Source organism: Aphanomyces astaci (assembly GCF_000520075.1).
Source record: "Aphanomyces astaci strain APO3 unplaced genomic scaffold supercont1.49, whole genome shotgun sequence".
Lineage (NCBI taxonomy): Eukaryota > Oomycota > Saprolegniomycetes > Saprolegniales > Verrucalvaceae > Aphanomyces > Aphanomyces astaci.
The window spans coordinates 100,244-115,827 of NW_009798312.1; the positions used below are offsets into that span (position 1 = coordinate 100,244).

Genomic DNA, 15,584 nt, shown 5'->3' on the forward strand with positions numbered 1-15,584 from the left:
TACTAGTACTACTCTCCAACGCTGGGTTTGAAACCGGTTATTAACCGGATACGCGACACTGGAAACCGGTTATTTTAACCGGATATGTCACTTTGACATCACCTTAGCCGTGCACCTCAATGTGGGGTTTCAGTTGACGTTGGATGACCATCATGTACATACATCCTCAACATTACGTATACTAATGGATCGATGGTCGACTTTGGCTGGCCGTCTAGGTTTACTGCCATGGCGGCATGGTACTTGATGAACGGCAACCGCTTGTGGGTCCATCGAGCTCTGCTTTGTGCCATGTACATTGCCTGCGGGGTTCGCTTCATGTTTGGATGGGTGAAAAGAGGCCACGTGACTAAGGAAGACCATCGGTGGAACCATTCGAAAGTCATTGGACGGCATCCGGCGGGTGCTTTGGCTCGTGCTCGGTTGCATTCAACTTCTTCTGTTTTTACCACTGCCAATCGATCACGAACACCTCTCCATCCCTGTCAATGTGAGAATATGTCGGGGCTGGCCTTTGGTTGTTTGGGTTCGTCTTTGAAAACATTGCCGATGCCCAATTGAGGTAATGGAATGTCCAGAATCGACAAGGGGCGTCAACGCCCGGTTGCTTTAGAGTTATGCGCCAAGGCCTGTGGAAGTACTACCGGCACCCGAACTACTTTGGTGAATTCTACCTCTGGCTGTCGTATGCCATCATGTCGTTCGCCGACGCGTCGCCAATCCAACGCGCGTTGCTCGTGATGCTACCAGGGGTGGCGCATTATTTCCTACTACTTTGCGGTGCGCTTGTATGGCGGAGCAAGTTTCCCTGAAGAAGCGAGGCCAAGCTTACGCAGATTATCAAGCCGAGACGTCGATTCTGTTTCCGTGGTGGCCAAAGTCGAAGAGCGAAAAACGAACGTAGCCGGCTACTCGAGTTAACAATTCTTCTTCCACTGCACCATTGTTCTGCGTAGCTGCGAAGGGATTCACCGTAACGTTACCATATACAAGTATTACATACGTACTCCGACTACTTGAATTCGGAAGATAATCGACACACTATAAGAGTATGCAGATATCTGCACTAACCAGCACTCGAACTAACGTTTACTACGGCATTTCATGTATTTTCCGCCCAGCTTGTCCTACTTTTGAAGTCTCGTAACTCATCGCCCGTGTATTAGTTTATGCAGGACGCATCGTTGCATTGCTTGTCCATTTTGCTAGACGAATTAAATAATTTAAAACGATTTATTTTGGACAGGGTTGGCATACAATAGTCTGGTTTATTACAGTATATGATACTGAAACTTATACTGGTAGAGAATTTTATTACATATTACGTTCTGTATTAAGTTCAGGTAATTTAATTTTAATATATGTTAAATGTATTGTTTAAATAAACACTTGGAAGAATATAATAAAAATTAATAAAGGTGTTTTTTAAAAGCACTTAAAGGTGTTCTAGTATTAAATAAATAATTAGATGTTAAGTCAGTTTATAAGGTTCTGGTTTTTGATGGCTTTTCATGTACTAGTAATCAGTTTCACCCCTATATACTAAAATATTTTCAGAATAAAGTTTAAAATGATGCACTAATAGCTGTAAAGAGATACCCTTGATTGCTTGATATCTCATTTACTTCGATTAAATAATTTTTTATCATCAATTTTAATGCTAGTACAGTACTACCTGAAGTCAGAAACTCTATTGTCTAGAGGACAAAAAGAATTAAAAATTGACATACTACGTAATACACAAACATGATATGGGGGATAAACAAAATATTAGTTTTTTTTCGAGCTATCGCTAACTGTAAATTTAAAATAGAATTCTACTTCACTTCTTTTAGAAATAACAGGTTCAACAAAGCTATTATAGGTATTTAATTATTGTAAATATAACATAAACAGATAAAAAATACCTATCGCGTATTCATCCTATAGATGTGCCTCTGGCCCCATTTTCATATTCTGCTGGAATATGAAAAGTAGTAGAATTTATATTTCCCGATAATCGATCAAAAAGTCCAGAAGAAAATATCTTCAACAATATTTTTGGTGTCTGGCCTCTTTCAGCCATTCACACACCTTCAACTAACGGTATGCACAATATCGTGCAACGCATTTTGTCCTTGGTGATATATGCGTCGACAAAGTCTGTTTGCACTCTTCATGTACTGTTCAGTAGTACCACCAGATCGCATGCGTCAAGAAAACCCCCAAAAGGGACTTGGGCTCGGAAACGACGACAACTCGAAGATAATGTGGAATGCCGAATTCTCGCACAAAATATACTTCGTAGTACAATATATACATCCTAGAGCCGAATATATTATCTTGCATATTTGGTCACCTTTATATCAGAAAAGTGATTGTATAAAATGGTTCCCAGACAGCGCACTTTTTGTCAAAACAGAATTTTACAAGAACTTGTGAAATTATATTAGAATTTGCCAAAATATCATAGAAAACACGGGGGAAAGAGGTGGCCTAAACGATTTAATTTTTTTAAAGTAATGTTAGGTTCTTAATCGATTAAAGAACCTGCACCTAAAAAAAGTGCCATAATTCAATTTTCCAACATATCACAAAACTGTCAGGTTGCTATTTCATACAAACGTTACTGCAGTATTCATTTCTCAAAATCGAAGTAAAGCGAGACTTACTTTGGACAGATCTCATTGTGGTGAAGAGACGTTACATCTCAAAGTCAAATTTGGCGAAGACTCGAATGCAATTTGTAAATCGAGATAAACCAAACAATTTTGATTTATAACGTTGCAATATAGTAACGTTGTACTATTTTAATATTAATAGTGAAAAACCCTTACTAACGTTATTAAAATATTAATAGTAAGGGTTTTTCTCCTTAACTTTGGTGACGTTTATGCGTCTTACTGTACTACAGGATTATAGTTTAACGTTATAGTACTCCGAGTACTAACTTACATGTTAAATAGTAGTACTACTGGTAGTACTGGTACGTATTTTAATATGTACTACCGGTACCAGTACTGTACCGGTAGTGTGTCGATTATCTTAAGCTTGGTGCAAACAATGCATTCCGGCTCCAGAGTCCTGTAATACTGGGTACAGCAAATATACTGATAGTACTACTAGTACTACTCTGGAAGAAAATATAAGGAAGTCTCTATACTTCGTACAGTAGTACACAGTACCGGTATTGTACACACTGTTATGATGTGAGTACTGGTACTTGACACCTGTCCTTGATGAAACCCGGTATTAGGTGGGTAGTTCGATACAAAAACCAAATTGGAGTTTGGCCATGTATAGTAAACAAACTTCTTTTACCCGTATGAAAATCGACATCGCTTCCAACAACACTTTTGATTTCACATCTCTTGGCAAGATGAAGGTAGTGACTGACCCTGCCGCGTTTTACGCCACCGTGGCCGTGAGCGTCGTGTTGCTTGTCGCTGGTGGTTACTACCTACGACGTGGTCGAACGAGTCGTCGTCGTCCTCCCGTCGAGGTGGAGGTCAGCCTCACGGACGACGAACTGGTCAAGCAAGGCTTCGCGACCAAGAAAGTCCCCGACGACGTGGATGTGATTGTGATCGGGTCGGGCATGGGAGGCTTGTCCGTGGCGGCCGTGTTGGCGAAGGAAGGAAAGCGTGTCCTGGTCCTGGAGCAGCATGACGTTGTGGGCGGCAACACCCACACGTTCGAAGAAGGCGGGTACGAATTCGACACGGGGTTCCATTACGTTGGCGGGCACCTTGACGACAAATCGTACCCCAACCGCAAGCTGTTTGACTACATCTCCAACAACTCGGTGGAATTCCAGCGGTACATTACCCCCCCCTTAATCATCATCGTCGCATTGTTGTTGTCTCACAGATCGATCGCCACAGGTTGGGCGACACGGTCGACGTGGCAGTCGCCCAAGCAGCCGACGGTGCGCGCGACGCCGTCCACTTCACCGCCGACCACGACGTCTTCAAGAAGTACCTGAAGACCCGCTTTCCCGACGACCACGCTTCCATCGACGCCTACTTCAAAGCAGTCAAGGCCGCCAGTATCGGGCTCGGCACGTACTTTGGGCTGCAGGTGTGCCCCACGTGGCTCCGTGGCGCGTACCGGTGGTGGAACAAGTCCAAGCTCGAGTACTTCCACAAGACGGTGCTGGAAGTTGTGTCGTCGCTCACGACCAACGCCGAGCTCGTGGGCATCCTCAACTACTCGTGGGGCGACTTTGGCGACCCGCCGTCCCGCGCGGCGTTCGTGCTCAACGCTGTGATCCTCAACCATTACCGCGGCGGCGCGTACTACGCAATCGGCGGCCCTAGCGTCATTGCCAAGAAGGTGGCTCGGGTGATCGAATCCCATGGCGGCAAAGTGCTGGTGCGTGCGCCAGTTTCGCAAGTATTGATCGATGCGTCCGGCGCCGCCTACGGAGTCCGCGTCAAGGACAAGGACATCTTGGCCCGCACGATCATCAGCACCGTCGGGGCGCCCCAGACGTACACGAAGCTGATTCCGCAGGACCACCAACATCGCGTGGAGCGTCAAGTGCGCGAACTGCAAAACCCGGCGCTGCAGGCTTGTTGCTCGCTCATGTCGCTGTTTGTGGGCTTCAAGGGGGACGCCCAGGCGCTTGACCTGCCCACGCACAACGTGTGGAAGTACCCGTCGTGGAGCCACGACGCCAACTTCAAGGCCAACCAGGTATTTATCCTATACACCGGCGTCTAAAATGAGATACGCGTCCTTGCCTCATACATGAATCTCATGTGGCACAACAGGACTCGCCCGACGCGCCGTTTTGCGCGCTCTTCATGTCGTTCTCGTCGGCGAAAGACCCGACGTACGCCACGCGGTTTCCTGGCAAACAAGTGGGGCTGGTGGTCGCCCCATGCTTTTACCCGCACGTGGAAAAGTTCAAGGGCGGCCGCGTCAAGCGCCGCGGAGATGACTACGAAGCGCTCAAGGCGGTGTGGAAGGAGCGGATGCTCACGGAATTCCTCAACGAGTTCCCCAAAGTCACGCGGGAATCCATCGAAGTGGCCGAGTTTGGCACCGCCCTCAGCAACGACTACTACTTGGGCACGACCCGCGGCGCCATCTACGGCCTCGGTCACACGCCCGCCCGGTTCACATCGGACGTGACCAACCCACGCACCCCCATTGCCAACCTGTACCTGTCCGGACAAGACGTCCTGTCGTGCGGCATTCTGGGCGCCGCGTACGGTGGCCTCGTCACGGCCGCCGTGATCGAGCCGTCGCTGCTCCCCAAGTTGGGCAAATTGCTGTCGAAAACCAAGCAGTAATCGACGCTGGGGGTGTTAAAACATCGCATGGTGGTCAAGCTAATAATTCAAACCTGTTTACATTTTTGCAACCCGGTGGAATGAGCAATAATAATGAATGGTTTTTCCATGCTGACTAATAATTCATGGAATAATACTACTAGGAGATTGTGTTATCCAGGCAGCTACAGTACACTGTGCAAAATTCGAGCTAGCCAAGTACTATAACTGGCAATCCGATTCAGGCACGCTTGTGGGCGTAGCTTCCTGTAGCTCAAACCGGTTTTGATAACAGAATGGAGCCATTGTCGCGAGGTTGCTATATTGTTTCATTGGCCAAGATGGCTATTTTTAGTCCGACGATGTCGTACCGGCCATGACCCGCCATATTTCGTCGCGTTGTCGGTTGAGATGGCGTTGGCATTATTTCCCCATCGATGCGCTGACACTCAGTTGGGAAACTCGTTCCTAACGTGCTATCATGTTGCCGTTGGCAGAGATCGTCGTGTCGGCCTGTTTGGTCGTGAGCATCTTCCTCTTTGGACTGGTCATTGACATGGAAGCCCAACGGCGCATGTCCGAAGTTAAAGCCCAGCACATGGTGAATCCAAATGCGTCCAAACTGACCCAGTGGCCCGCCACGCTGATCAAGCCGGAGCCCGTGCGACCGTGCACAACGGACGACTCGTCCGCGTCGTCGTACTTTTTGAGCACGGTCAAGACCACTGCGTTGACGTCGCCAGGGAGTTTGTATTTTCGAAGCATTTGCGAAACCGGGTCAGACGCGCCGTCGCTCACGTTGAAGGCGAAGTCCATCAGCTGCCGCATGTGGCAACACCTCGAAACATATTTAGACAGGCAGTTTGCCCCGCCCCCATCCAAACCCACGTCAGCATGTCGAGACCCCCAGCGGCAGACACACGACGACGACGACGAAGTCCGACTCCCCTACTCCCTTCACTAACCGTTGGATTCTTAGTTTATTAAGCTCGAAAAGCAGTGCTTCATTCCCCTTTTGTGCCGAGGGTTTGCTGGATTCTTGCCACACATTTCAAGGGTGTCTCTTTGCAAACACCATATGACTTGTTTGTCGCGCTACTGTACGACAACCAGCCTCGTCTCATGTCACGACCCCCGTGGGAGTTCCAAGGTCGGAACAACATGACGTTTGATCTGATCCATCGGCAGGGACACTGTGGTTTAGACAGAAGTTTGCACCGAGGAGAACAAATGTAAGTTAGTGCGTGCTAATACGTGGCTAAATAGGAGTTGATTACGGGGTCAGTTAACACTACAATAAGTCCACAACACTACAATAAGTCCACAACACTGTCGCTGTCGTCGCTGCTGCTGTTGTCCGTGCTGTTCTTGCCTTCGTCGTCGCACCTGGGGCACACTAACTGGCGGTGCAATGCCATGAGAATGCAGACATCGTGGAAGACATGGCCGCAGGGAAGGGTGGTCAACGCCGCCGACACCAGATCTTCTGGATCCATGCAGTTCTTGCAGATAGAGCAGTCTGCAATCGCAAACTTGACCAAGTTGGGCGTGATGGACATGCGATATTTGGACATGGGGGACGCAGCGTAGAGCCCCAGCTCCCTGTCGTCCATTCCGTCAAACAGAAACCGGGCAACTTCGCTCGGCACCACAGTCGTCGCGCGACCACACGATTGATTCCTGGGTGTCCGCATAAAGTCTAATAGGCTGGTCAACATGGACTGATGAGTGGCCAGGTTGGCTTGGACCTGTCGATGCTTGGACCGCATGAACAACCAACGGCGTGGCTTGGCTTCCTGCACGCGAAAGTACATCCATGGACACTCTGCCGAGCACGAGTGGCCGTGTTCGAGCGCAGCGCATATTCGCTGGCGGAACGCAGCAAAGTCCATGTCGGACTTGGAGATGGCACACTGGGCGTGCGTGACCTTGTTGGCTATGGACAACGTGTACAAGGTGGGTTCACGTGGGGATACCGTGGCCTTGGTGAGTGTGACGGAGAGCCCGCCAAACGGCCCGCTTGCTGGCACTTGCATGGTGGCAGCAATTGAGTACTATCTGCACTCGAGACTGTTCTGGCTGATGGGGATCGGAACAACGTACGTAGGACAGGGTGGGTTCTCGTTACTACTGGTCGGCGTTTATGATTGGCTCGTTTTGGATCTTGAGGGGTCCATCAATAATATTTTATCCACATAGATACAAAAAACAAGATATTTCAATTGAATGGTTCATCCCACTACCCAACTGGAATGTTGCCAGCGAACAGCCATGAAGTACTCGCCATGGGTTCAGTTCTACAATGGACAGGTCACACGACTATGTACAGTACTAAATAGTACCCCACATGCAAGTCATGAAGGAATAAAAAATTGCCCGACTTCTACTACCAGTAAACTGGCGACGAATGTACCTCTCTGTGATCACCACTTGGCAGCAGGTCCCTAACCTACCAATTGAGGTGTCCGTTCCATATTCGAAACTGGAGCCGTCGGCAGAATCGAATGTCTAACGTTAACTGTGAATCCTTTCAAGAACCACCTAAGCCAATCAAATCACGTTCTGTCGAATTTCTGCCAATCAAACTACTGCTTTAACCGGTTCAGCAAGTACAGTAGTACCTAACAAGCATCCAGGGTATTGGGATTAGGGTTATTTAATATACCTTGTAACGTTACAAGATTAACAGTAAATTTGACACGCTATTTGGTGAAATGATTCAAAAGTCCAAATTTGGGTGTGAAAAGCACACAATATTACTTCAAGTATTGCTCAAGTCGAGTCCCCACTGTGCAAATGCGTTAGCAAATGATTCGTGCTCGTTGAGAACAGCCACGTCCGGGGCGGCCCTATGTGAAGGCCCCTCGTCGTCCCAGGGGCTTTGAGTTGATCGTTTGACTTTATATATATGCAGCAGCACTACATTTCACAACTACAGTACTGCTAATATAAAATGGTTTTCCAAGTTTGAAGTTTCGGCCTAGGCAAGTCGCTTGGCTTGGAGCATTTTCACCAACATTGCTCGCTTGTACTCCTTTGCAAGTGTCAACGCCAGCGCCAAGTAACCGCCCCGCACGCGTTCGTCCACTGGAATCTCCACCAGCGCTTTGAGGACCTTGGCTACATCCTAACAAACAACACATGTCAAGTACGTGGGTTTCGAATGCATGCTGTAGGTACCGTCGGCTGAAAGGTCCTGGCTTTGATCAACGCAACGATGGCCTGCCATCGAGTGTTGTGGTCAATGAGCACTCGGTACACTTGCTGGCTCCACGCCCCCGCATCGTGCGCCTCGTCCACGCCCAACCGCCGCGCCAGCTCCTTCTGGGCCCCTTCCTCGTCGCCCTGGTCACTAACAGCATTATGGGGGACTTGGATCAACCGCTGGGGGGACGACGACGACGACTCGGGGGACGATGTGCTCGGCGACGACGCGCTGTCCCTCCCCCTCCGGTTCTTGAGGTACTTTTGACGTTTCCGACGATTGGACGACGTCATGACGTTGGTCGTGCCGAGGGCGGCGGCTTCATCGGCGGCTTCGTCCCCGCTGCTTCCGCCCCCCGAGCCCTTGCTCGAGTTGTTGGTCTTTTTGTACGGAAAGTCAAGCGAAAACTCGAGTTTGCGGCGCCGCGTGCCCTCGACCGTCGCTTCGTCCTTGTCGGGCTCGCCAAACGGATTCCGGTGGCGCTCCGTTTTGAGGGCCGTGGGGATGTAGTCGCTCATCACCTCCACAGACAGGAAAAACTTGGATGGATGCTGCTCCATCGCCAGCGCTGCCTTGCTCGGGGCCAAGTGCGCCAACGGACCTGTCCACAGCGGCACGTCGGCGGTGGTTGCGTGGTCCAGCGGCGGTTTGCGGCACACGACCGCGAGTTTGTGCTTGGCGTGAAACGTGAGCAGGTCTGCAGGTGCAAGTTGCATGACGTTTTGGCTACACACAACGGGATGATATGGGTGGGGTGGATTTTAATCGAGCGAGTAGGTGTAATCGAACGGGACACACACATAGTGTTGATCTTATAACAAGAATTGGAAGAAAGATTGAACCAATCAGATTGCAGGAAATCACCATCAACAACGTCAAATTAGTGTGAGACTTCAATTAGTGTAATACCAATCACCACAGGGCACCTTTTTACATACAAAGAATCGATCAAAATGGGTTTGGCGGAGATTCAGCACAAAAGTCCAAATATTGGGTAAAAGGACAAACGTATCGCAGTGTGTACCTGACCGCGACGGGCTTTGTCAAGTGGTACGGGGAGTTGGGAGCCGACGACGACGGCGACGAATGGCTCGACGAGTTGCTGCGAGTCGAAGGAGGCGGCGGCTGTCGGTCCGAGTCGGCGGCTGTCATCGCAATGTCTTTGAGTCGGGTCAACAGATTCGTCACCTACAACAACACGTCCAACGTCAACGAGTCCATCAATGAATAAACAAATAAACAAACGGGTATATATATATATTGTCAAGTCGATTACTCGAATGAGCAGAAGAACCAAATCGGCAGACAATCGATCGACCAATCAAAACCCAGAACACGAGTCAAGTGGCCAATCAAAATCACTATTCGACCAAGTCAACACCAAATTAGTGTGTGATTGAAATTAGTGTGATACTGGACGATCTTTACAAAAGTCGGGACAAAGCATCAATCGATAGAGTTGGCAAAGAATCACCCAAATTTTGGGTAAAAGAAAGACAATATATATATATGTCGTTCGTACCTGGTAGCTTCGGCCGCCGTCGGGGATATCCGGCACCAACTCGTGCAAGTTGTACCGTTTGAGCACCTTGCGCAGTGGCATGTGGTAGTAAAATGGCACCGACGACAGGTACGTCGAGAACGCATCTCGCCAGCTAGCCGTCATGGTCTTGCTGTGAAAGTGCCACGGGTTGGTCGGGTTGGGGTTGGGATTTGCCGCGTGCTGCCGCGCGGCGTCCACGAGCAGCGAAAACAGCACGGGGAAATTGTACGGCAGCAACACCAGCCTCGTGATCGACACGCCGTTGGTCGTGGTGGTCCGTAGAAACCCAAATGCTTCCCCTACATCCACATGCATCATCGCATCGTAAGTCTGGGGTGTCATCTAATCAAGTGCAAGGTGTGATGTGACGACTACGTGACACTTTACGACACCAATGGTGGACAACTCTTAACAAAGCGAAAGCCATCGCAGTAATAGTAGTAGCGATATGGGGTATTGTGGATTATTCGGTACGAATTTCCAGACCCCGTCGAATCGAATGTATCTCGCCGCCGAATCGAATCATCACGAATCGACGCTATTGGCTAATCCACTTTTGAGTGGATTTGATTGGCTATTGCTGAAAGGACAAGTATATTCAACCAATCAGAACTCCGGCGTGATTCAATATTGATTCGACAAACCAGGCAAAATTTGCAAGTTTATAGAGAATTCACAAACAATATTGTGGTGTGTTTATTCTAAACTGGAGCGACAAGGAGACTGAATCGACAGAACCAAAAATGGACACAAGTATAATTGGCAGCAAAAGAATGAATTGAGCCAATCAGATAGCAGGAAACCACCATCAACGTGAAAAAAATAGTGTGTGACTGATATTAGTGTGAAAACAATCACCAAAGGACACCTTTTTACATACAAACTTCAGTACAAAGAATCGATAGATTTGGCGATTCAGCATAAAAGGGCAATACCAGCCCGTTGATAGCATGCACGGAAGTAGAGATTCTGTCGACTTCTTTAATCAATGGAGAACAAGGAGTAGAAGCAGAATCCATGGGCGATCGTTACAAGTAAGCAGAGATACGACATGGGGACGTGTACCTGTGCGGCCTTCGCTGCGACTGCCCACCACGTACACGAGCCACCGGGCCCCTCGGGGCGGCGTCGGGTTGAGCACGTTGTCCACTTGATACGAATCGGCGGGGAATTTGAGGGTTTCCAGCACCATTTGGTTGGTCGCGGCTTCGGCCTGTGATTCGACCGACCGCTTGAACGTGAGCACGGGGTGCGCGTCGCGAAGGGGCAGGCTAGTGGTGGTGCGGTCTACCCAGAACGACTCGGGGATCGGCCACACGAACTCGCGCGTGAGGGTCGCTGCCGTGGACAGCGTGTTCTTGGTCATGCCAAATGTGTCCGTGTCCATCGCGCCGGACGGGCCGCCTGTCGACGACGCCGGCGACGCGTCGCACTGGAACCGGACGAGCACCCCTGACTTCATGCGCGCAATCACGAGGTCCACCCTACGGGGGGGGGGTTGAAGCACATGACGAATGAATGGACGAGAAGGACGAACGCACTCTTTCTCGACGGCTGCCTTGGTGACGCGGCCGTTGTTGAACAGATGCAGCATGCCGCCGGTTTCGTCGCACAACGACGAAAAGTACGGCGGGTTCACAGCATTAGCGGAAGGCTTGCTGGCCGTAATGTCTGCACTCAATTGCACCGCGATTGTAAACAAGCGCTACAGTGCGATAGGTTGGTTGATGCCTCAACATTTGTGTACCTGATCCCATCGGAACGGCTGTCGCGTGAGATCCAACGCGGACAAACTGGTCGGCGGCACCACGAGGTCGGTCTGAATGCCGTCCATCGTCGTGATCGTGCCTGCGTCCGTGATGAGGACAATGTGCGTCATGTGGGCATTGTATGGTAGTCGTCCGAGACCGTAGTTGTCGCAAAAGATCTTGGCCCGTTCGCGGTTGATCAAGTCAAACGCGGAACTCAAGGCGCTTCCGACGTCGCTCAAGTCCCGTGGCTCCAAGTACTTGAGTTCGCGGTAAAACATCTCGCGGTTTGTAGAGTTCTCCATGCCCACGACCACGCCATTGAACGTCACGAGCATAAAGTGCATGTAGTTCATGCGGTTGACCGTGCGCGATAACAGTTTCTTCGCCATCGTCTCGACCACCGACTTGGCAAAGTCCAGTAATGTCATGCCGCAAGCAGATCGCTGGCCCATCGACGCACTCGTGTCCACCACAAATGTCACCAGCATCGTTCAAAATCGAGCTGAACAGCGCCGCCGCCGCCGATTTTTACCAAAGCAACCTGCAATGGGGGTGTTCGGTTAACCTTTTCTTTATCCGGACAACTAAGTTGTACTTTGATGTACGTACTACTGTACGTACTCAAGTGTACGACATTTCACCTTGAAGTACATTGAATGTGATGGGACAATCAGTGGGGCTGGCTGATGTTCATGTCATAGCCTATGACATCCTATGCGATTGCAATAACAGCGGCGATCAATCGTACTATATACACCACACAAGGCGTTGACTAAATAGTTCAGACTCCTTCCAACGTCAAGGGGTTGCCGCTATCTGGCTGTGCAAATCGGACTTTAGCAGTTCAGGTTAGGTACAAGTACACTTCAATTGTAAAGCAAAAAACGGTTGCTTTGGAACGTCAATGTTGTTTAGGCATGGACTACAAGCGAGTTCCGGCGCGAGACTGACGTCAATGCCCCCATCGTCGTCGTCGCTTCTCGGCGTCCACCCAGCGTCACCAAGAGCGCGCCTCCTAAGAGAAGTGGCGCGGCCACCAGTGTCATCAAATCTGGTTGGCCTTGAACTCCCGCTAGGTATCCCATGTAACTCCCGAGCAACGGCTCCCACAACCCCGACACGGACACGAGCAGCGGACTCACGTGCACGACGACGGAATTCAGACAGGCATGGCCAAAGAAGCCTGCGACAAAGGCGGCGCCAAAGGCCAGCCCAAACAGTTGCCAGTCCCCGAAGAAACCGAACAACGCGGCGGGACCGAGGCCCACCACGGACGTTTGTGGCTCCAACACGAGCGACGCAATGGCCAAACACACGGCGCCGAACGCAGTCACGGACAGCGAGTAGATGAACAACGGCATCCATTGGCGGCAGGCGGCCCCGCCTTCCAAATATACAATCAGGACCAGGGCCCCGGCCATCGACGCAATGTTGCCGGCGAGCGTTACGGGGTGGGTTTGAGTGCTTTGGTCAGATGTGGACGATAGCAAGACGACGACGCCGGAAAACCCCACTAGCGCCCCCGCCGCTTCCATCCACGTCGGTGGCAGTGCCACCGGCGGACAAACGATCGTTTCAAATAACGTGGGTGTGGCGGTGGAGGTAAAGATCATGGCGTCGGTTTCCTTGGCCACCGTACGCTCCTGAAGACTGATGACCACGGACGAAGGCGAATGGCGGCGGTACAGCCAGCGCAGGGTCATGATCACGACGAGCAACAGGGGCGTGGTGCAAACCAACAAGAGCGAGTCCAGCAGCGTCGTGTGGGCCACGCTCCACCCCCACGTGCCAAAGTAGCACCCGATCGCAGCACCAATAGCCATCAGAAGCGGCAACGAGCGTCGATACTTTGCCCAGAATTCAGCATCCAGCGAACGGTTTGACAAAAGCTCGTACACAACGCCCACGGATTGCAACAACGCCGTCAGGATGAGGCGCCAGCACGCTTGCATAATGGGCGGAGTCTGCGTGAACAGCGCAAACCACACGCCTCCAGACGACATGGTCGAGATGGACAACGCCAGGACAATGTACGCCCACCACGGAGTTGGCATGCTAGGGAAAGATCAACACTGGTGGTTTCGGGGCTTCAATCGCGTGGTGTTGGATTTCATTACACAGCTTCACTGCGATTGGCCACGCATCCACATCAACGATTGGCTGCATTACGATCCACTTCGAAGAAGGTAACTTCAAGTTAACTTACCACATCCATGAAATGGGTTCGAAAGAATGCTCCTTGTGGCGACTGCTCGGCTTGCATGGGGCGCAAGTTTACTCGAACATACCTTGCCACCAACCGCTTAACTTAAGGATGGAAGTGGCCAAGGAGGCCGTGGAATGTTACAATGAATACTACTACTTCGAAGTAATAGCCAAGGCGAGAGAATTACTTGTATTGGTGTGGAATGTACCGGTAGTTGGATCTTTACAGGTGTCAAAGGTCATATATCAAGAACCCGAGAATGATCTTATGTCCGATGGTTTCTTGTCTCGGCCGCCTAATGTGACCAAGAGGGCGCCTCCGAGAAGGAAGATGGCGGCTACGAGGGTCATAATGTCTGGTGGGCCTTGCACGCCCACAAAAACCCCACAAGGCTCCCGATGAGGGGCTCCCACAACGCCGCCAGGGATATCAGCAACGGGCTGACGTACACCACAGCGATGTTCGCGCACGCATGCCCGAAGAACCCTACGAAGAAGGCGGCACCAAAGGCAGTCCAAACAGCTTCAAGTCCCCAAGCAGCCCAAACAACGAGTCGGGCCCTAGCCCCGATACGGTCCTGTGCGGCTCAAACAAGAGCGATGCGACTGCCAAGTCGACGGCGGCAATCGTCGTGATGGACAGCATTACAGAAATAGCGGCATCCACTTTCGACATGTCGAACATCCCTCAAAGTAAACGACAATGACGAGCGCTCCGAGCAAAGCTGAGGCATTTCCGACCAAGGTCACGTCATGACTCGTGCTTCCTTGGTCTGTGGCCGTGGACAAGAGCGCGACAACCCCAGCGAACCCAACCGCCGCCCCCACCACTTCCAACCACGTCGGCGGCAGGGCAACTGCAGGGCACACCACTGCTTCAAACCACGTCGGGTCGTGGTTGCTTTTGTCCAGCAATGTGACTGTTTCGTGGCTACGCGAGGTTGCTTTTGACGACGTTTGGCAGTGGTGGGGCGGCATGGCGAGCCTGAAGGCGACGGTAGAACCACCTCAATGTCATTATTCCCACCATGAGCAATGGCGACGTGCATACGAGCAAGAGGGAGTCCAAGAGAGACGTATGAGCAACACTCCAGCCCCAGCTACCAAAATAGCATTGAAACGGCAGACGTTTAGATTTCAAAGTTTCGACCAATGGATATCCAAAACTCAAATGCCGTGGCAGAAAGTTCATATTGTTATGACGGTTGGTCCTTTCACAAGTCGAAGCACATAACGTTAGGTAGTACTACGTAGCTTGCGATTTGGCTCATGACGCAGGCAGAAACTTCATCACATCTCTACGCAAAACGATGCCTTCACTTGGGCCTTGAGTTCCAACGCTGGCGCCCTTTTGTAGAGATTTATTTCCTGACATCTAAAAACCATGTGGTAATCAAGACTGGTGGGGTTTTATTGGCCCAAATCGCATGAATTATGTTGGTTTCACTGGTGGGAGTTGATGTTTATAGGGAGTAAACGGTGTCGATCCTTGACTCCAACTAAGACCGTACTTGAACAGGATCATTTCTATAGTGCAGTCATCTTTACTTTGTTTTCCAAAGTAGACGATACCAATAACTTTGAGGATCGGATGTGACCCCCTTCGTTGACTCGGGATGTCG

At 50.5% G+C, this 15,584-nt stretch overlaps 7 protein-coding genes across 21 annotated transcripts; 2 read left to right on the top strand and 5 right to left on the bottom strand.

Moving 5' to 3' along the window:
• Positions 1 to 228: 228 nt before the first annotated feature.
• H257_13486 (hypothetical protein) lies at positions 229 to 904 on the top strand (the record flags this gene model as incomplete). The annotated part of the gene is made up of 4 exons (XM_009841011.1): positions 229 to 403; positions 496 to 562; positions 614 to 752; positions 800 to 904. The coding sequence occupies 4 exons, from the start codon at positions 229 to 231 to the stop codon at positions 902 to 904; spliced, it is 486 nt and encodes a 161-aa protein (XP_009839313.1).
• Positions 905 to 3,261: 2,357 nt separating this feature from the next.
• Positions 3,262 to 5,546, bottom strand: H257_13487 (hypothetical protein). Of its 12 annotated transcripts, XM_009841022.1 has the most exons (5): positions 5,151 to 5,546; positions 4,967 to 5,074; positions 4,753 to 4,924; positions 4,048 to 4,686; positions 4,002 to 4,004 (listed from the first exon to the last, which is right to left on the bottom strand). In XM_009841022.1, the coding sequence occupies exons 4-5, from the start codon at positions 4,504 to 4,506 to the stop codon at positions 4,002 to 4,004; spliced, it is 462 nt and encodes a 153-aa protein (XP_009839324.1). In that variant the 5' UTR covers positions 4,507 to 4,686; positions 4,753 to 4,924; positions 4,967 to 5,074; positions 5,151 to 5,546. The 12 variants fall into 12 exon arrangements, with proteins under 12 accessions (XP_009839314.1, XP_009839322.1, XP_009839321.1 ...); XM_009841020.1 differs by having other exon boundaries at positions 3,267 to 4,004; positions 4,753 to 5,074; XM_009841019.1 differs by having other exon boundaries at positions 3,267 to 4,004; positions 4,732 to 5,074.
• Positions 5,547 to 5,659: 113 nt separating this feature from the next.
• On the top strand, positions 5,660 to 6,271 carry H257_13488 (hypothetical protein). Its single transcript, XM_009841024.1, has one exon. It carries the CDS (start codon positions 5,740 to 5,742, stop codon positions 6,220 to 6,222), a length of 483 nt encoding a protein of 160 aa, XP_009839326.1. The 5' UTR covers positions 5,660 to 5,739; the 3' UTR covers positions 6,223 to 6,271.
• A 238-nt stretch (positions 6,272 to 6,509) lies between these two features.
• Positions 6,510 to 7,730, bottom strand: H257_13489. Of its 2 annotated transcripts, none has more exons than XM_009841025.1 (2): positions 7,672 to 7,730; positions 6,510 to 7,555 (listed from the first exon to the last, which is right to left on the bottom strand). In XM_009841025.1, the coding sequence occupies exon 2, from the start codon at positions 7,292 to 7,294 to the stop codon at positions 6,569 to 6,571; it is 726 nt and encodes a 241-aa protein (XP_009839327.1). In that variant the 5' UTR covers positions 7,295 to 7,555; positions 7,672 to 7,730; the 3' UTR covers positions 6,510 to 6,568. The 2 variants fall into 2 exon arrangements, with proteins under 2 accessions (XP_009839327.1, XP_009839328.1); XM_009841026.1 differs by having other exon boundaries at positions 6,510 to 7,385; positions 7,672 to 7,728.
• A 366-nt stretch (positions 7,731 to 8,096) lies between these two features.
• On the bottom strand, positions 8,097 to 12,316 carry H257_13490 (hypothetical protein). 3 transcript variants are annotated; one of them, XM_009841029.1, is made up of 8 exons: positions 11,915 to 12,316; positions 11,754 to 11,854; positions 11,548 to 11,711; positions 11,072 to 11,490; positions 9,986 to 10,305; positions 9,488 to 9,651; positions 8,439 to 9,189; positions 8,097 to 8,385 (listed from the first exon to the last, which is right to left on the bottom strand). In XM_009841029.1, exons 1-8 carry the CDS (start codon positions 12,243 to 12,245, stop codon positions 8,239 to 8,241), a joined length of 2,397 nt encoding a protein of 798 aa, XP_009839331.1. In that variant the 5' UTR covers positions 12,246 to 12,316; the 3' UTR covers positions 8,097 to 8,238. The 3 variants fall into 3 exon arrangements, with proteins under 3 accessions (XP_009839331.1, XP_009839330.1, XP_009839329.1); XM_009841028.1 differs by having other exon boundaries at positions 11,754 to 12,316; XM_009841027.1 differs by having other exon boundaries at positions 11,548 to 12,316.
• Positions 12,317 to 12,574: 258 nt separating this feature from the next.
• H257_13491 (hypothetical protein) lies at positions 12,575 to 13,960 on the bottom strand. Its single transcript, XM_009841030.1, has one exon. It carries the CDS (start codon positions 13,809 to 13,811, stop codon positions 12,669 to 12,671), a length of 1,143 nt encoding a protein of 380 aa, XP_009839332.1. The 5' UTR covers positions 13,812 to 13,960; the 3' UTR covers positions 12,575 to 12,668.
• An 89-nt stretch (positions 13,961 to 14,049) lies between these two features.
• Positions 14,050 to 15,031, bottom strand: H257_13492 (hypothetical protein). Its single transcript, XM_009841031.1, has one exon. The coding sequence runs from the start codon at positions 14,938 to 14,940 to the stop codon at positions 14,608 to 14,610; it is 333 nt and encodes a 110-aa protein (XP_009839333.1). The 5' UTR covers positions 14,941 to 15,031; the 3' UTR covers positions 14,050 to 14,607.
• Positions 15,032 to 15,584: the final 553 nt, after the last annotated feature.